The sequence below is a fragment of the Erinaceus europaeus genome, chromosome 9, assembly GCF_950295315.1.
Source record: "Erinaceus europaeus chromosome 9, mEriEur2.1, whole genome shotgun sequence".
NCBI lineage: Eukaryota > Metazoa > Chordata > Mammalia > Eulipotyphla > Erinaceidae > Erinaceus > Erinaceus europaeus.
The window spans coordinates 116347359-116368151 of record NC_080170.1 but is presented as its reverse complement, the minus strand read 5'-3'; the positions used below and the strand labels follow the sequence as shown (position 1 = coordinate 116368151).

The 20793-nt window shown below is 37.7% G+C and overlaps 1 protein-coding gene across 5 annotated transcripts in view; it reads left to right on the top strand.

Annotated features, from left to right (window-relative positions):
* Window positions 1-20793, top strand: part of GRIK1 (glutamate ionotropic receptor kainate type subunit 1) — a 519153-nt gene that overhangs the window by 423445 nt on the left and 74915 nt on the right. For 3 of the 5 annotated variants that reach the window (XM_060198592.1, XM_060198590.1, XM_060198593.1), the window contains exons 8-9: window positions 15909-16016; window positions 18658-18702. In XM_060198592.1, coding sequence (XP_060054575.1) covers window positions 15909-16016; window positions 18658-18702 — 153 coding nt within the window. The remainder of the gene's footprint in view (window positions 1-15908; window positions 16017-18657; window positions 18703-20793) is intronic. The other 2 variants (XM_016190588.2, XM_060198591.1) reach the window with 1 other exon arrangement.

Genomic DNA, 20793 nt, shown 5'->3' with positions numbered 1-20793 from the left:
AAAAAGCTCCTTTAATTTATATGATTTTATTACTTATTTTATTACTAGCATTTTTTTTTTTTTTGGAGGCAGAAATAAATTTCACACTCACATAATGAAATGAAGGCACTTTGCTCATTTCCAAAGACAGTCAGTCACTGAGGCCCACAGCTTGCATTCTGAAATCTTAACCTACGGGTGAAACTAAATGATGAACACCAAAGCTCTTGGAGAAAGAATCCAAAGTGTTTCTCTCTTTTCCAGAGGGCCTGAGACATAATTTTACTCAGACATAGTAAGAAGACTGACCAGATCTTTTTTTTTTTAATTGTTGTTGTTGTTATTGATATCGTCATTGTTGAATAGGACACAGAGAAATGGAGAGAGGAGGGGAAGACAGAGAGGGGGAGAAAAAGATAGACACCTGCAGACCTGCTTCGCCGCTTGTGAAGTGACTCCCCTGCAGGTGGGGAGCCTTATGCAGGTTCTTGAGCTTTGCACCATGTGCCCTTAACCCACTGCACTACTGCCCGACTCTCTGGCCAGATCTTCTGTCCTCTTACACCCACCCTACAGACAGAAATTTCTATTTAGCTTCATCAACCTGGAAGACAGTGTGAAGATATAATCATAACAAAATGTCAGTTTTCCAGTTTTTGCTGCCACCGGTGGAGAATAATTTTGTGGCCCTGAACAAAACATATACACATATATACAAGGATATGTACTTAAGACTATGTTTTAACTATGCTCTGAAGACTAGACTAGTAATTAAATGCCCACGGAAACCATAAACCTATTCATGGGTCAAAGCAGGAGCTTCTGAGGTGCAAAGGGCTCTCTTGACTATATAGTGGAGACAGTTCAATGGTTTGAAACCAGACGTGGTTCTACTGGTCCCTGAGCCAAATTATGGAAGAGAAATAGCTCAAGCTATAATTTCAAAAAGGTACATTTGCATTAGCAGATTTAGGTAAAACTTACAATCAAAACATAGAACCAGACTCAAATAAATAGGAAGAGAAAACTCAGAAACGTAGTGAAGGTACTTTCTATTAAGACTTAAGTTTTTCCCTAGGACTTACAAAAAGAAATATGTTTCTGTTTTTATCTTTTTAAAAATGTTTATTTATTCCCTTTTGTTGCCCTTGTTGTTTTATTGTTGTAGTTTTTATTGTTGTCATCGTTGTTGGATAGGACAGAGAGAAATGGAGAGAGGAGGGGGAGACAGAGACGGGCAGAGAGCGATAGATACCTGCAGACCTGCTTCACCACCTGTGAAGCAACTCCCCAGCAGGTGGGGAGCCAGGGGCTCCAAATGGGATCCTTACGCCATCCTTGCGCTTTATGCCATGTGCGCTACCACCCAACTCCCCTGTTTTTGTTTAACTTAAATGGCCTACAAATCTGACTGGCAGATTAAATCCATTTAAGCATCTCGGTAAGGCAATCTTTGAAGCAAGGTACATTTTCAAAGAGGTTTATTTACTACCTATAAAAAAGTGTCACTTGAATTAAAGAGAAAGATAGACAGGACAGAGTACCACTCTGGTCCATATAGTGGTTAGCATGGATCCATACCAAGAACCGCAGCTACCCATGTCTGGTGAACTGCCAGTTGAACTAGTTTCCCTAGCCATCAAGTAGAGATGGTCCCTGGAAGTATAGTTTTGTAAAGTGCAATTTTTAATAACAACCAATACGATATTAACATCAATATAATTATAAGTATTAATACTACAAATGTTTTCAACACTGGGAGAACCTGAAAGATGGTAAATTTTGTTTCAAAGATATTAGAATAATCTAGAGGCTAGTAGGGAAATTAAGATTGGTTAATCAATGTATGAAGGACAATTAGATTATAATTTAGGGACATTTTTTTCTGTTGAACAGAAATAATATTTATCTCTCAGATTTTCATTTTACAGAATTTAAGCTATAAACACTAATACAGTAAAAAATTTAAACTGTGTGTTCCTAAGGGTTCCAAACATCTATAAGCAAACCTATAAATAATGACCTTAAAAAAAAAAACCTTAAAGAATATCCTTAGAGTTTTCAATTTTCAAGCTTAGATAATTTTTTAAATTTTTAATTTATTTTTTAATATTGATTTATTCCCTTTTGTTACCCTTGTTTTTTTATTGTTGTAGTTATTATTGTTGTCGTTGTTAGAAAGGACAGAGAGAAATGGAGAGAAGAGGGGAAGACAGAGAGGGGAGAGATAGACACCTGTAGACCTGCTTCACTGCCCATGAAGCAACTCCCCTGCAGGTGGGGAGCAGAGAACTCAAACAGGGATCCTTACATGGGTCCTTGCGCTTTGCCATCACGTGCACTTAACCCGCTGTGCTACCTCTTGAGTCCCCAAAATTAGACAATTTCAACATACACAGAAGAGTCACTTTAAAAAACTAATTCTTTCCTACACTTTGATCTAGTTCCACAGAAAGTTACCCTCTGGATTACCGTGAAACTTGTATTTACAATATTTTTAGCATAGTTTTAATGCATAAATGCGAAATGTAAAAAACAAAAAATGCACTTAGGGCAGGGCAGTAGCACAGAGGGTTAAGCCCACATGGTGCGAAGCACATGGACTGGCCTAAGGATCCTGGTTCGAGCCCCTGCCTCCCCACCTGCAGAGGGATGGCTTCACAAGCGGTGAAGCAGGTCTGTAGGTCTGTCTTCCTCTCTCCCTCTCTGTCTTCCCCTCCTCTTTCGATTTCTCTTTGTCCTATCCAACAATAACAGCAACAACAATGACAATAATAACAACATGGCAAAAAAATGGGGGAAAATAGCCTCCAGGAGCAGTGGATTTGTTCTGTAGGAACTGAGCCCCAGTGATAACCCAGGTGACAAATAAATACATAAATACAAAAAAAAAATGCTCTTACAATACTTCATCTACTGAAACTTACATTCTCAGGGTTGGCTAGTCTACCTGCATATTGAAATAGAGTCAGCATAATGGAATATCCAGGTTTGCCTACCCTTGAATAATAAAAGTCCCTTCATTTGTGTTAGGGAAAATACTTTATTAAAAATGAAGAATAACAGATATTGTGCAATGAGTCACAGGGATATTGCATTCCAAATCTACCTCCCCCAGAGTCCTTTGTTACCCCCCTCCCTTTTAAGGACTTTCCAGGTCTCTGTTACCTTGCAGGTGACACAAGTCTTCAGGTCCTTTAAATTCTTTTCTTGCAAAAATCCATTTCTGAGAACATCTCCAAGTGGACTCTTCTCTAGAGAATCAGCTATTGTTATCCCAGATGTATCCTGTGAATCACTTAATGTTTTCTTAGGTGGCGTGGTCTGGAACATGGCACAGTGGATAAAGCAGAGGGCTCTCAAGCATGACATCCTGAGTTCAATCCCCAGCAACACATGTACCAGAGTTATGTTTGATTCTTTCTCCCCTCCTATCTTTCTCATTAATAAATAAATAAAACCTAAAAAAAAAAAAAAAAAAAAAACCTGCTTTCTTAAGTGGCAAGGTAGGATTGAAAGCATCAGTTCCCAGGCCTGAAGACTGATCCATGTCTTGCAAATCACCTTCCATTGTTTTTCAGGTGTGGAAGTTGAAAATGCAAGTTCCAGCTCAAGCCCGCAGGCTGGCTGAGTCAATGGTGATATCATGTGTTGTCATGCAGATGATCCAGGTTTGAGCCTGGGCTGCACACTGCCATGGAGAAGCTTCTGTCCTTTGCTATGTTTCCCTCTCTCCTCCTGTCTCTATCTCTCTCTTTATAAGAAAGACTGCCCAGAATGGGAAAAACCAGGCCACAACAACAACAACAAAAAGAACCCATTTTTTTCCTACTTTCAAAAATAAAGTCTCTCTTTTCCAGTAGGAAATAATTTATTTCCTATTTCAAATGAGAATGACTGTGTCAGGAAAGAAAAATTAGAAGTACATATGCTATGTTCTTTTACACATTTGAGGTCCCTTTAGTTAAAAAAAAAAAGTAAATAAAAGCCATCACTTTAACTAAATATAGTTAAAACTGATTGTAAAGATTTATGGTTTTATGGTTACATATTTTATTTTCTAATATATATAGAGAGAGATGTATTTATGTATACCACTTAGGAGGAGATCATACAAATATGATATCTAATTTTTTGTTTTACTTCTATTATTGCTTGACTTCCTTCTCATGACCACCAGACAATATGTCTGACAAGAGAGAAGGGTAAAAGTCACACTATTTAATTCAGTTCCTACTAAGTAATTGTTAGGGGACCCAATACTGTACACAAATTAAAATTATTACCTAAAATAGGGACAATAGTTTATTAGTTTTAGTTGGTGATACTGTAATATTCCCCTGTGCAAATAATTCTACATGAGGCAAACAATCTGTAATTATGGTTAATATAATTATATATCATTATCTAAACTGGACAGAGTGCATCCTTATCCCAGAAAGCAGGATCCTTCTGGATCTTATTACATTTCAAGAATCAATTATATATAGTCATCCTAGCCAATAGTACAAATATTTCTCAAGAAATGGTTTGCAAGTAAAACGACCAAAATAAATAAATAAACAAACAAACATGTGCAGAATTGTTCTTCCAGAAATGGAAAGCAGGATGACTCAGGTCATTGTGGCAGGAACGGAAACTTGACGTTGAAGATCAAAAGGCATTTTGGTTCAGTAAAGAACCAGGTATGGAGTGTTCATGGATGTTTGAAGCAGACAACAAAGCACTGTCATAGCATGAAGAGAGAATATCTTTTTTGCTGCTTGGATGAGCAAAGAGAAGAAGAAAGAAGTGGGAATTACTCTCCAACAGTGATTGGAACACTAAATTCAAGAATGGAGCCAATGTTTCAGAAACCAAGCAAAGGAACACAATAGACACACTCTGTGGAAGTGAAATTGGATTTCTGAACTGAGTTTTGAGACCCTGCTATGAACTAGTTGCTGCAGCAAGAGATAAATGCTGCCAATTCCATTCTGTACATCCCCAGATAGCTCCACAAACTCTGGACGATGTATAGAACAGTCTCACAGCTTAACTCGCATAAAGGGGAAGAAGTTTCTTTTAAGAAGAAAAAAATACTGAAAATACCATAGGAGTTAGTACTGATAACTACCACCTCTTTCCAAAGAGATCTGAAGGAGGCTTAGAATTGCATTTTTTTCCCCTTGAGAAAAAAAAAATATTGTAAATACATTCAGTGAACGGTGATTGCTTTTCTTTTAATTATCTTAAGGTATACAAACATACTCTGTTTTTGAAGCATCTGCTTGTTTGGGCCAGCCATGACATCATCTCCCTAGACAATAACTTGGATCCACCTGCATATCAGATTTCAGGCTTAGGGAAAAAAAAACTGCACATTTTTAAAGCATGAAAAAGAGACTAAAAAATTGGCTTAGTGAAAATTCTGAACACAAGAGATTTTCACTGAGCCAAATTCATAGACAGAGTGTTCTTTCTCCTACAGAAGTTATTTGCCCTAATGGCCCCTTTGGAGACATTCTGTTAATCCAACCACTCTCTTTAGTTTGCAACACAAGCCAGGAAGGTAGACTGGAGTACACAAAGCAGCAATGGATTACGTGGAGAAGGAGAAGGCGGTTGTAGTGCAGGAGATGTACCTTCCATATACAAGAGGATACACCTTACTCAAATCCGACAGTGATATTGGGTAGTGGCGGTGGACCTAGTGCAGCCACTAACAATTCCTGTATCTCAGCAAGTGTGTATTAAGTGTCACTATTTTTTTTTATGATTTACTCCTTTATTGTTATGAGAGAGAAAGAGAAGAATGAGTTCACTGTTCAGCTCTTGTAATGCAGTACAGGAAGTGGAACCTGGGAGTTCTTGCAAGCCCACTATTCTACTGTGTCCCCCTCCTGCCCTATAAACTTTAGTTACTCTTTTTATCACTGGGGCTTGGTGCTGACACTATGAACTCCTGCTTCTAGCAGCCTTTTTTTTTTTAATGTATTGGTTAGAAAAGAGAGAAACTGAGAGAGGAGGGAAAGAGAAAATGAGACACTTGCATGTGCCACCATGTAGCCCTACCATCTCTTTTTTAAGACTTGTAGTAGCAAAGTTCTAGAAACTGAAGCAGCATATCGAGTTGACCATTTAGATGGCTTAAACAAGAGTTACAGATTATCTGTTCACCTATCAATTTCTATCACTGCTGTAGTTTAACTTCCAGCATTACCAAAGTAAAACATTTTTGTTGTGATAGCCATTTCATCTAAATGTTAATCAGGAACTGTACCCTTCTTATCCTATGGTCCTGTCAATATTTTTTTTAATTTTTTATTTATAAAAAGGAAACATTGACTAAACCATAGGATAAGAGGCGTACAACTCCACACAGTTCCCATCACCAGAACTCTATCCCATCTTCTCTCCTGATAGCTTCCCTATTCTTTAACCCTCTGGGAGTATGGAACCAAAGTCATTGTGGGATGCAGAAGGTTAAAGTTCTGGCTTCTGTAATTGCTTCCCCACTGAACATGGGCATTGACAATTCCTGTTGATATTTTTATTTTATAAAAAAAATATTTAAGGTCAGAGATAGATGGCATAATGGTTATGCAAAGAAACTCTGATGCCTGAGGCTCTGAAGTCCCAGGTTAAATGTCCTGCACCACCATAACCTAGAGTTGATCAGTGCTCTGGTAAAAAATAAATTAATTAATCAAATATTTTTTAAAATCTTAAAAAAAAAACCCTGCTGGGGAGTCACTTCACAGGTGTTGAAGTAGGTCTGCAGGTGTCTATCTTTCTCTCCCCCTCTGTCTTCCCCTCCTCTCTCCATTTCTCTCTGTCCTATCCAACAACAATGGCATCAATAATGACTACAACAATAAAGCAACAAGGGCAACAAAAGGGAATAAATAATAAATAAATATTTAAAAATCTTAAAAAAATATAATAATAAAAAAATTAAAAAATAAATGCTAATCAGAAGATATCTTTTTAATATTAGGTTTAATTGTAACATACTCTATGCAAGAATTTTAAAGGTAATGTCATTTTCAACAATCTCTGCCACCTTGCTGTAGGAAAGTTCCATTAATATTCAGTGATATTTTCACCTCTGTGAGAATGTCATGCATCAGAAAAGGTAGCAGTAACAAATGTTGGAGAAATTGTGGGACAAAGGAACCTTTCTGCACTGCTGGTAGGAATGACAATTGGTCCAGCCTCTGTGGAGAGCAGTCTGAAGAACTCTCCTCACAAGGTTAAAAATGGACCTAGCCTATGCCCCTGCAGTTCCTCTCCTGGGGATATATCCTAAGGAACCAAACACACTCATCCAAAAGGATTTATGTACACCTATGTTCATAGCAGCACAATTTGTAATAGCCAAAACCTGGAAGCAACCCAGGTGTCCAACAACAGATGAGTGACTGATCAAGTTGTGATCTATATATACAATGGGATACTACTCAGCTATTAAAAATGGTGATTTCATCTTTTTCGTCCTATCTTGAATGGAGCTTGAAAAAAATCATGTTAAATGAAGTAAGTCAGAAACAGAAGGATGAATATGGGATAATCTCACTCTCAGGTAGAAGTTGAAAAAAAAAAGATCAGAAGAGAAAACACGAAGCAGAATTCGGACTGGAGTTGGTGTATTGGACCAAAGTAAAAGTCTCGGGGGGGGGGGGGGGATTCAGGTCTTGGAACATGATGGCTGAGGAAGATATAGTGGGGTTGTATTGTTATGTGGAAAACTGGGAACTGTTATGCATGTACAAACTATTGTATTTACTGTTGACTGTAAAACTTTAATCCTCCAATAAAGAAATTATATATATATATATATACATACATACATATACATATATAGTGGTATACAAGTGGTTGAAACATATAGATTAATGCATTATGTTGATCCTCTGTTCAAACATGGGTATATAATAGGTTCCTATAAATTTTGCTGCATGATAGCTATCAGCTAACCGAACCCCTCTCCTTATAATCAGTTTTCCTGAGTCATCCACCCTAACTGTGTAGAAATGATTTACCTGTGATTATTATCTTCCCATGAGACTCCAAGACTTAAAATGCTTCAGTGATTCTCAAATGTTTGCAGAGAAAGGTCCAATCAAAGTAGCATGATTTATAACATCTTTATGATCAGGCACCTACTGGTATTTCTCCTCATTCCTTACTTGTCTTTACAGATCCCTGGCAAACACAATTCATTCTATATTCAGTGCTTTTAGAGCTATATTCACAGTTCAGACTGTGAATCTTGGCTTGATCAACTTTTTATTTTTAAAGAGCTCAGGTATTCTATCCTGTAGGAATTTTTGCAGACTTTTTTTTCTTTTTCTCCATACTTTTTTATTTAATTGCAATCTGAAGGTCTTTATCCTCACACTTAATAATGTTTCACTGAAATACATTAATTAACTCACTCCTACTCTACAGTAGCTGCTAAGTGCTGTATTCCCAGAGAGTAGCCGGCACAGAAAAGATAATCAATAAATGAATGTTTCCCCCCATTAATTATTAGTGAAAGAAATAAATGAAGCAAAGTCTGGAGTAATCTACCCCCCAGTCAGATAGGAATGTTTTACTTTGGAATGCATCCTATGCTTTAGATAGCCCAACTTGACCTCCACTGGTCCTTAATGAGGCATGTCAACTACATAAACCCACTCCCCTAAGCTGTCTTTCTAGTCATAGTAGCGTCCCAGAGCTAAAATTCATTCTATTCAATTTTTTAAACTTTTTAAATATTTATTTATTTTCCCTTTTGTTGCCCATGTTGTTTTTTATTGTTGTTGTAGTTATTGTTGTTGTTATTGATGTCATTGTTGGATAGGATAGAGAGAAATGGAGAGAGGAGGAGAGAAAGATAGACACCTGCAGACCTGCTTCACCACCTTTGAAGCAACTCCCATGCAGGTGGGGAGCGAGGGCTTGAACTGGGATCCTTATGCTGGTCTTAGGGTTTATACCACATGCACTTAACCCGCTGCGCTCCCACCCAACTCCCATAACTCATTCTATTCGAAACCCTCACTTAATATAACACTCCTCTGGGGTCAAAAGAGCAAAATGGGTGGACACTGGCTTTAAAACTAAATGTGGGGAGTCCGCGGTAGAGAAGCAGATTAAGCAAATTAAGCGCACGTGGCGCAAAGCACAAGGACCCGCATAAGTATCCAGGTTGGAGCCCCCAGCTCCCCACCTGCAGGGTTGTCGCTTCAGAAGCGGTGAAGAAGGTCTGCAGGTGCCTATCTTTCTCTCCTCTCTCTGTCTTCCCCTCCTTTCTCATTTCTCTCTGTCCTATCCAACATCAACAACATCAATAACAACAACAACAAAACAAGGGCAAGAAAATGGAAAATTAAATAAATATAAAAAATTAAAAACTAAATGTGTTTTTTGATCCTTGATCAAGGCTACCCATGTTATTTTAGATAGGATTATAAATTAAAGAATGGTGGATTTTAAGAAATAAAGAGGAAGAATTGGAAAAAAAAGACAGAAAAAAACATACAAACTACTAAACATTTGTTTTGGAATAACTAGATTCAAGAAAAATTATGAAATACCTAAAAGTTATGTCATTTTAATTAGTTATGATAAAGAATGCCATTTAGTAAAAAAAAAAAAAAAAAACTATTTTTATTGTCAAACTTCCAAACCATTTTAAACTGAAAAGGAGTGTAACAGGTTGGGGGCAGATAGCATAATAGTTATGCAAACAGACTCTCATACTGAGGCTACAATGTCCCAGGTTTAAAACCCCCGCATCACCATAAGGCAGAGCTGAGCAGTGCTCTGGTAAAAAAAAAAAAAAAAAAGAGGAGAGGTGTAACAGTTCAATCTTCAGTAATAATAAATGCAAATGAGTAATTACAAAGCAATGCTGATCAGAGTGTCACAGGCAAGGGAGTACTGTGTGTGGTGGTTCAGTTGTGAGAATTGTGACTTGTGATTTTGAGTCATGATTAGGCACTAGGCACGCTGAGTGAAGGATGGAGTATATGATGATGAGCAAATGTACAGAGACTGGATAACCTAGACCTTTCCCAGTTGTGGACTACACATAGGAGAACAGTTAGGACACATTCTAAAATGGCAGATCTGGAAAATTTTTGGAAAACTCTATAATATTCAGGGTTCTTCAGAGAAACAAAATCAAATGTATATATATATAAATGAATAAATATATAGAGAAATAAAATAGATTTATTATCAAAATTAGCTGACAATTATGACGCTAATAGCTATCACTATCTGAGATCCCAGATTAATTTCCCATTACCACCATAAGCCAGAGCTGAGAGTGCTCTGATATTTATATCATGCACATATATTTATATCATGTACATTATTATATCATGTTCATATATATACATATATATTTATATCATTTACATATGTTTGCCCCTCCCCCCCAAAACAGGGAACATTCCTTTACACACCAATCCTTCCCTTGACATCACACTGGCTTTTACTACTCCCCTACTTGTCCCTTCCTGTTTTGTTATATCATTTAGGTTTATGCCCAAAAGGTTTCTGCTCACTCCTACACTACTGTTCCTCTGTCATAGATAGTCTTTTATAGACTTTGAACCATCTTATGCTATGACTAGATAGAAAGATAGAAAAAGATGTAGAGATATTGTGAGGAGATGGTTGAGCAGGCTGCACTTAACCTATGAGATGAGTCCCTCCAGGTAAGTCTCTCTCTCTAAAGAGGGGTTGAGCACAGGGGGACACATCAATCTCACAAGGTTGGAAGCCATTTAAGCCTTCCCTCCTCCACAGAAAGTCCTACATCTTCCCACCTGAGCATGGCATTCCTTAAAAACATTTAAGCCTGCTCCATTCCATATTTCATATGGAATATTTCCTTACTGTGTCCATTTAGATATAAAGGGAAAGGAGGAGATGATGCTGAGGAATTATTCTGATGCAGTCTCTACCCCCAGGTTTTACCACGCCCCGCGAAATCCTAGCAGTGCCCCTTTCAACCAATCCTGTCCCCACATGTCACCCCTGGTTGTTGCCCAATAAAAGCTCTCCCACTTCCCCCCCCCTCTGGGTTCTCTCTGTCTCGGTGCTCTCTCTCTCTCTCTCTCTCTCTCTCTCCTTGCCCAGTGGTGAGGTAATGGGGATGGCCATTGTCGGCTGACTCCACATGGCCTGGGCCACCCCCTCAATTCAATAATAAAGATTCGTGTACCCCACTTGCTCTGGACCTCCTCTCTCTCTTCTCTGCGGTGCTGTCGATACTTGGCGCCCAACGTGGGGCTCGAACCCACGACCCTGAGATTAAGTGTCTCATTCTCTACTGACTGAGCTAGCCAGGCTGGCGTTGGGCGGAAACCACAGAGTGGTCCAGAGATAAATGTTCCAGAAACAACAAAACAGTCTCGTGAAGAAAGGGCAGAGGCCTTTGGAGATCTCTTCACAAGCATAAGAGAAAGCCATAGTGCATAGATAGCCAAATTGTCACTTATCTGAGAGATGCGCAGGTCAGTTCCACGTGGGCGCCATTTGGGTGTCGGGCAGTGCCGTGGAGAAGAGAGAGAGAAGGTCCGGAGCAAGTGGGGTACACAAATCTTTATTATTGGATCAGGAGGGGGTGGCCCAGGCCACGTGGAGTCAGCCGAAAATGGCTGTCCCCACTACCTCACCACCGGGCAAGGAGCAAGAGAGAGAGAGAGAGAGAGCACCGAGAGAGAGAGAGAGAGCCCGGGGGGGGGGGAAGTGGGAGAGCTTTTATTGGGCAACAACCAGGGGTGACATGTGGGGACAGGATTGGTTGAAAGGGGCACTGCGAGGATTTCACGGGGCGTGGTAAAACCTGGGGGTGGAGACTGCATCAGAATAATACCTCAGCATCATATATACATATATATTTATATCATTTACATATATTTATGTACATGTATCCTTTCATATGTGTTTTAAAATACACATGTTGTCATCTCTGATTGGAAAGCTTGAAGGTAATCTTGATTTGCTGCTTTTGTGCTTGTAATTTTTCATGACTTCCACAATAAGTATGTGCTTCTCTGGAACTGACTAGAAAAATAAAACAAAATGAGTGTTTCCTTAAAAAAAAAAAAAAAACTTATAGGAAAACCTGTTATGTGACTCTGGTATAAGGCTCAGAGTTAAAATCAACAAAGATTTAAGTCCTAGTTATTGTCAGAGTAGACCAATATCTCAGCTCAGTCAGTTGGACAGAGAAAGTCAATTTCCCTTTCTTCTCTTCTTACTTATTCTAACCAGGCCCTCAAAGGACTAGGTAAGGTTCATTCACATTGAAGATGTCAATTTGCTTTATTAAGTCTGTGAATTTAAATGGAAACAACCTCTCAGGCATACCCAGAGACTATTTTTTTATTATTTAATAATGATTGCCAAGACCATTGGATGAGGGGTACAATTCCGCACAATTCCCACCATCAGAGTTTCATATCCTATCCCCTCCATCAGAAGCTTTCCTATTCTTTATCCCTCTGGGAGTGCGGATCCAGGATCATTATGGGGTACAGAAGGTGGAAGGTCTGGATTCTTTAGTTGCTTCTCTGCTGGACATGGGCATCAGGAGGTCAATTCATATGCCCAGCCTGTTTCTTTCCCTAGTGTGGTAGGGCTCTGTAGAGGTGGGGTTCCAAGACACATTGGTGAGGTCATCTGCCCAAGGAGTTCACATTGGTGTCATGGTAGCATGTGCAACTTGGTAGCTAAAAAGCATTAAGATATACAGCAGAACAATTTGTTTGATAATCAGGAACCTAAAGGTAAGAATATAGCAGATGAGATTTGGAGTCTCCGTTTTGGAAAATATAAGAAGTCCGTTTTAGGTATATTCCAAGGGGCCCATGACTTTACTAATTTTGCCTGATCCTGATAGCTAGCATGCCAGTGGGCTTAAGGTATTGTCTGGGGAGATGGTGTCAGAGTTGGAATTAGGACTAGAAATCTGGATCAGGGAAAAGAGTAGTTCCCAAATATGATAAAAGTATATAAATATCGTTAACTGTAAACCCCATCAATCTGATCTGGGAACCATATTCAGCACAGGAGCCTGTGTAACCAAAGACTATTTTTAACCAGATATCTGAACAACACCATGACTCAGTCAAGTTTGCACTTAAATTAACCACTACAACCTCACATGCAAAGTCAAGGCTGAGAACAACTGGTACACAACATGAATCAATTGGTGTTTTAAGTGCTGGCACTTAAAATTGAATGAAATTTAAATTGAATGAATATGCACATTTTAATTGAAATAATAAATCATATATTGGTTTGTTAAATGCAATACAGAAGAGACTAGTAAATACTCATCATATGAGATCTGAAGTGATACCTCAAATCATTGAAGCACTGAAAAAGTTTTAAGATAAATGGCAAACTAGATTTCTAAATACGATGAAGAATAAAATGTGTAAAAATAATCATTGTTGTAGGCAGAAAACATCTCATACAGTGGAGTATGTGCCTGGCCATGTGGTTGACCTGGGTTCAAACCTGAACACCACATGGGTACACTATGGAATCAGAGGAAGTTTGAACCTGGGTCTTTGCACATGGTAATATGTATGCTCAACCAGGTATGCCACTGCTCAGCCTCTGGTGTTTCTCCCTTTCTGTGTCTCTATCTCTGTCAATGTGGAGAATAAAAAATTCAGTCTGGGTGAAGTGAGATTACTCAACAGAAACCCTGTTCTGTAAAACAAGAAAAGGGGAAAAAAGTTAAATGCTTTCAATGTGTTGAGTCATTTAAGCCTCACAAAAGTCCTTGTGGATCAAACACTAAAATAACCCAGGAATCAGATTAAATAACTTGCCTTCAGCCACACTTCAGAGATTCAAACCTGCTCTGTGATAAATGCCTATACTTTACACTAACAAATGCCTATTGCTCAGCCTTTTAGCTAGGTAAATAGGTACATACAATAGGCACACATGATATGAACACCTTGTATGTAGAATAACCTAGGAGCTTTATGGGTTGCACACATCTGACGGTAAAGAAAGAAGGGGCAAGAACAACTAAGAGCATACAAAGAATTAATTTTCCTCTTTATCCTCATTTGTAGGATAATAACTGCCACACATTACTTGAAAATTGGAGCAAAAAACACCCCTCAAATCCACTGTATTTTATTTAATGAAATCACCAGAGATGTTCCACATAGGCTCTATGAAGGGCAGACTGTTATAGGTTTTATTCTCTACAGTGATGTGGACAAAAGTGATAGTCTGAGTAGCAGCTCCCCTCTCCAAAAAAAAAAAAAATTATCTACACCCTAATCCCTAGAATTTGTAAATACTATTTTATTTGGACAAAAAAATAAATTAACTAAGGGCTTTTTATATATAATTAAATGAAGGATTTGGGGAATAGGTAGATTACCCTGGGTTTTCTGTGAGGCTCTGAATGTAAGAGCCCTTGAAGGAGAGATATAGTGAGATATAGAGAAGAAATAGAGGAGAAAGCAACGTAACCATAGAAGTAGATATTGGAGTGATGTCCCTGTAAGAAAAAGAAATAGGAAGAGGCAAGGAACCAAGACTGCTTACTCCTCCAGCAGGTCCAGATCCCTACTCTCTTTGATGTTAAGGGTGATACTAATTCTAGACTGTTTTGGCTTCCAGAACTGTGAGTCTTGAGCCTCCAAGCTTGTAATCATTTCAACAGCAATTCTGGGAAGCTAATACCATGGTCATATGAAAGCAAATGACTTAAATCATAAACACCTTACAATCTGGATAATATCTCCGGATAATATGTCATTGGAATATGTCTTCTTTCTTTTCCTTTTTTTTTTATTAGTGGCTTAACATTGCTTTACAAAACTATCAGATTTTGAGTGGGTAAAATAGCTTACTTTGATAGTGTACTGTTTAGTCATGTGCATGACCCAAACCTGGGTTCACACCTGGCCCCCACCTCACTGAAGGAAGCTTCACTGATGCAGTTGTCTCCTCCCTCTCCTTCTCCCTTTCCCTCCCTCCTCTCTCTTTCCCCTTCTCCTCCCACTTTCCCTCTTCAGCCTTATCTAGAAAAAAAGAGAGACAAAAATTATCAAGTTTCAGGTGTATTATCATGCCCACACATAAAGTATATACGTTACCACACCCTCCATCAAGGTTATGTGCCCACCTGTAACCATCTTAGTTGTTTTTATAAGAGACAATCTGTTTATCTAAGTTGTTTGTTTTTGCAAGCTTGTTTGTGTAAGTCTTCTATATTCCACATATGACCAAAACCACCCAGTAGTTATCCTTCACCTTATTACTTATTTTATTCAGAATAATCACCTCTAATTCTGTTGATTTTGTTCTAAATGATGCAATTGCATCCTTTTTGATAGCAGGTATATATTACCTATCTCTGTGTGTGTGTGTGTGTGTGTATTCATGTTCAATGAGCCTGAAAGCACAGATTTGAAAGGGTATATGTACACCTATGTTTATAGCTACAATAATTATAATAGCCCCAATGTGGAGACAACCTAAATGCCCAATGACAGTTGACTAGATAAATTATGAGATTGGCTTTTTCACATAGTCAAAAAAGGAAAGGGATACTTCCTTGGATAAAGATTTAAAATTACCTTGGAAAATAGGCTATTAAGACTTCTAAGACTTTGTTTACTATAAATGCAGGCTATTTAAAGTCGTTCTTCCCATACTACCCATTTCAATTATCACTATTATAGATGTGGGTGATAATAAGATATTAAACTGACAAAATAAATGAATGCTAATAAAACAGTGAAGTATTCTGCTGTCAAGTTACTGAACCAGTGCAATAGTTTATAACACCAAAATGCAACCATATAATTGGATAGTGTGATGAATTTGAGGTACTGCAATACAGATGATGTTAAGATTATGACACATATTAAATAGTAATGCTATGTCACATTTGCCTCTAGGCTCGGTGGGATGGCTTGACTGGACGTATTACCTTCAATAAAACTGATGGCTTGAGAAAGGATTTCGATCTGGACATTATAAGTCTCAAAGAGGAAGGGACAGAAAAGGTAACCTCCTTGATAATAAATAAAATAAAATAAAATATAAAATAAAATAAAATAAAAGCACTACTCAACAAATTTCATTGTATTTAAAAGAAGGGAAATGATAAATGTTATTCTCATCATATTCATTTAGGTCTAGTTTTCTAGATTTTTCTAACTGGTTTGCATAATAAATTCTTAAGTTGTATGTGTTTTTAATAGAATTATAATAACCATGTATACAGTGCTCAGTTTATGTAGCAAGTATGATTATATTATTATATATGTAGCTGTATAGGTATGTGTCTTATGGGTGTGTGTTCCACTTTCCAAGTGTCTTAACTTGAGTTTAAACTGGGAAAATAAGAAGTTGCCAACCACTTATCATTGGGATGACAGCCAAGATATACTCAAAGATTCTCTGTTTTGAAGTTGGTGACAGAATAAGACAGGATCAAAAAGACTTACTCAAGCAAACCAATTTTTTAGACTTAATGTTAGAAGTAAAACAAACAGACTCCTGAACACATTTTAATGTTGGGTTCTCATTTTAGGATTCTCAATCTTTCAAAGTTTCATTTTATAACTATCAAGATCGATGCAAGTCTTAACTCTTTAGTTAAGTAGCATGAATAATGACAACAACAATAATAAAATAATTTGATCCCTCTATATATTTCATTGTACCAATTCTAGTATTGGTAACTTTATGATGGAAAATTTTATGATTAGTACTCACAGTACTTTGCCTTTCAGAACCATAAAGAATAGAGATTTTTTACAACCCCCAAATAATTATCTGATAATCATGATTAAATATTCCAACATTTTTTCCCACTGTAGTGAAGGAAAAGTTATATATTTAATGTACAAGAACGACTTTGGTAACAGTTGTTTACTTAATTGATATAACTGATATAAATTTATTTTATTAATAAGATATTTTAATTTGTTTTGTTACTGTTGTCTACTGAAATGAATTTATTTTTTAATTCTAACTATCCTTCATTTCCCCCATAGTTCATTAAAATACACAAAAATTTATTAGGCTGAACGTAGTGGATACTGACCACTGCTGTTGAAATGTTTAAGAAAAATAATTAGCTTGCAGCTTTGATAGTACACATTATGTATGCTAGTTTCCAATTAAAAAATGTTCTATCTAGCATCTGTTTCTCTATGTACCCCATAGTCTTCCATCCATATATCATACTTTTATCTATCCTATAATCAGTTGATTATATTTTTATCTATTCTATTATGTTTTTTCTTCCTATCTATCCATCATCTATTTTTATCTATCTACCTATCTATCTATCTATCTGTCATCATCATCATCTTGGGTCTCTTCATTAGATTTCCATAGTGTTGGATTCATAGACTCCATTGTAGCACATAGCATCTGCCTAGTCTCCATAATGAGGTATGGGATACAGACTGGAAAGAATGAAAGAAAGGAAGCTGTCTTGGCTCAGCAAAACAGCTTAGCTCACCTAGAAAGGTGTTTGCTTTGCTATGTCCATGACCCAGCACTGAGTTTCTGGCACACCTCATGGGAATGTGACTGCACCAAAGGAAGCACTGGTGCTATGCTTTATCCCATCTCAACCTTGCTGCCTTTGTGTCTGAAAAAGTTGGCTGAGAGTGACGAAGACTTTAAAATGACAAAAAAAAAAAAAAAAAAAAAAAAGAAGAAGAAGAAGAAAGAAAGAAAGAAAACAGTAAACTTGTTATAAACTAAAGCCCACCATGTCTTTTTAAAGAAACTATTTCCTTCTCTATACATGCCTCTTTCTCCCAGTCTCCACATCTTTCATTGTCCAGAAAGAAGGGAAAGCTGTTAAGGAATCATCTTTTCGACTTGGGAAGATGAGGAAGTAGATAGGGCTATTGCTGTACTTCCTCAGCTATTATACATTGCAACATTATGCCCTCTCTACTAGCATTGCTCCATCAAAGACCGAAATGAATTAGGTTGAAGTGTCTCCTCAATTTGTTTCTTATCTCCTCATTGTTTGCAATAATGTTTCTTTCTTCAGGTGACTTGGGCTCAATTCCTGGGAAAGCTGACTGAGCCTTAAGGCAGTGAGGGAAGCTGAAGCAACTCTCAGGAACCAAAAGAAGAAATGCCCAATCTTTTTATGTCAGCCTCTTAAGGGGCACATCCACAGGGAAAATTATTAGACAAAAAAGTCTATTTTCTCACTTGCACTCAAGTCTTTACTGCCTAGAAGGGCATAATCAAATAATGAGATATTTTAAGAATAAGCATATATGTTTTCTTCTTGCTCAAGAGCAGTGTGTGTGTGTGTGTGTGTGTTGATTGATTACTTGATTACTTGCATGACTTACATTGAATGATGAAGACCCTTTAGCTCAGCAGCAAAGCTGTGCATATTCAAAATAACCTTAAGTCATTTTTTCCTGCATGAAAGGAAACTTGAAAATCAGGTACCACCAAGTGGAAAGGGGGGGTTTCTGGGGCCACATTTATCTGCTTCCTCTCCTTACTGTAACTGTTCTCTAGTTGTATAATGAACTGAAATGCAAGGTTCCAGAGGGTGGGGAATGTACCACTCTGAGCACTCACACACCATGTTACTTTTGGGGTTCCTTGCTCCATTTTAATTAAGTGCTATTTTTATTTTTCTCTCTGAAAACCAAGGCTGCTGGAGAAGTGTCTAAACACTTATATAAAGTGTGGAAGAAGGTTTGTATTCTGATGAAATACTGCAGGAAACTTGGGTGTGGGGTGGGGAATATCAAAGTCAAGGCCTGCATCCTTCTGGCTTTCCCAGACCAGTAGACAATTATACTGCTGTTCAGAGGCAATATTCTGCATAAAGGGTGGACAGGAGTAACAAAAAAGTTTGTCTCTCAACAATATTACCTGTGAACTAAAAACAGAACTGTGATGGATTAAATCATGATGGATTAAATATTTCCCGAGAGATTATTTTTGTTTCTCCTGAGCAAGATCAGTCCCTGTCACAACTGAATGCAAGTAACCGTAACAAGCAAACACTGGTCCATTTATAGTCTTTCTCAAGTCACTAAGTATTTTCCCTATGGAGTATAAAAGAAACAATATATTCGATCCATCAAACTAGTCAGCTAGGCCAAGACTCAAGAGTCTAGGACAATTCCTTCAATGTCACTAGTACAAGAGAAAAAAAGAGCTATTTGTAGAAATTCCCTTTTCATATGGGCTATCTTTGTTTCTCGTGGTATCTTTGTCAGTGCATATTGTCTCACAATTTGTTTTAGAACCCCTATTTCCAAAGGACAAAAACATTAGCAACTTCGGAAGAAAAATGAGATTATCTTGTAAATTGCAACAGCCACTATTTCATAGTTTATTGTGTAGTATCAAGTTGTCAGTGAATGTGCATATAAGCACATGTTAGACATTATAATCATTGGAATCAGGAAAATGCCCCAGTTATGCTGCAAACATTGTCTTTCAAAACTACCTGCTAAAATAGACAGATAGATGTTAAATTACATTAGATTTTTCCATTTGCCCATTTTTTGTCACGTTCCCTTCCATCATTTGAATGATCAGTTAAGTCACAGAAAGTATAACAAGTTTTTCTTTTATGGTAAAAAATTTTGTCTCCCTTTTGGTCTGATCTAGCAGGTGAGCTTAAATATATTCCTTTAAGTTTAAAAACGCATCTACAAGTTTAATGACCTTGTCTTAATCTTCAGTAAATAAGGCTACTAGAAACATGGAAGAAGGCAATCTCTCCTCCCACCCTGTAAAAATATGAACCTGACTGGCACCTAGAAAGCTGCTTATTGAACTAATCCAGCTTGTAACTCCAGGTGCTTTATGCAATGCTGAATTAATTCCAGCCAAATAGCCCAAAGAATAGACTCCCAGCTCTGAAGGGAATGCTCTCTATTTGTCACTGAATTGCAATAATCACACATAACTCCACCACTTCCAAGGGGTGCAAACTCTTGGTTTTGCCCTTCCTTGCATTCTTCTATGCATCTTTCTTTCTGCTGACCCATCCTTGCCCACACTGTAAGTTGTATATCCTTTGGTGTTCTGTTTTGTGTTATGAGCACTCATCAACAACTAATAGTGACATGAGTGCAGGCACATGTGATCGATTCAGTCCCACAAGCATGCATTGCTTCCCCGACAAGACTTCATATCAAAAGAGCAGATTCACTTCCACTACACACAAATACCAGTAGTGTTTTGCACTCTGCCTATATTTTAATAGAAGAATCTGTAGGAAGAGAGAAAAAAGAGGCCAGCAGCCATCTTTGCAAAACCCACCATTAAAATATGTAGTCACAAGATTCATGGGCTAGAAGTTGACTTCTGAAACTAATATTTGATATTCTAGTCAGTGGTTTCATATTTGAGGGTTTGTATGTATCATTTTTTTTTTTAGCTTCAGAAGATACTGCTCATACCCTGGACACCTTTTCTGTATATCACCTTAAAAAAATAGCTTGCGGGAGCCAGATGGTAGTGCAGCAGGTTAAGCACAAGTGGCACAAAGTGCAAGGACCAGTGTAAGGATCCTGGTTTGGGCCCTTGGCTCCCCACCTTCAGGGGAGTCACTTCACAGGTGGTGAAGCAAGTCTTCAGGTGTCTATCTTTCTTTCCTCCTCTCTGTCTTCCCCTCCTCTCTCCACATCTCTCTGTCCTATCCAACAATGATGACAACAATAACCACAACAATAATAACTGCAACAATAAAAAAACACGGGCAACAAAAGGGAAAATATTAAATATTTTAAACATTTTAAAAATAGCTTGCTTCATGTTATTTGAGCA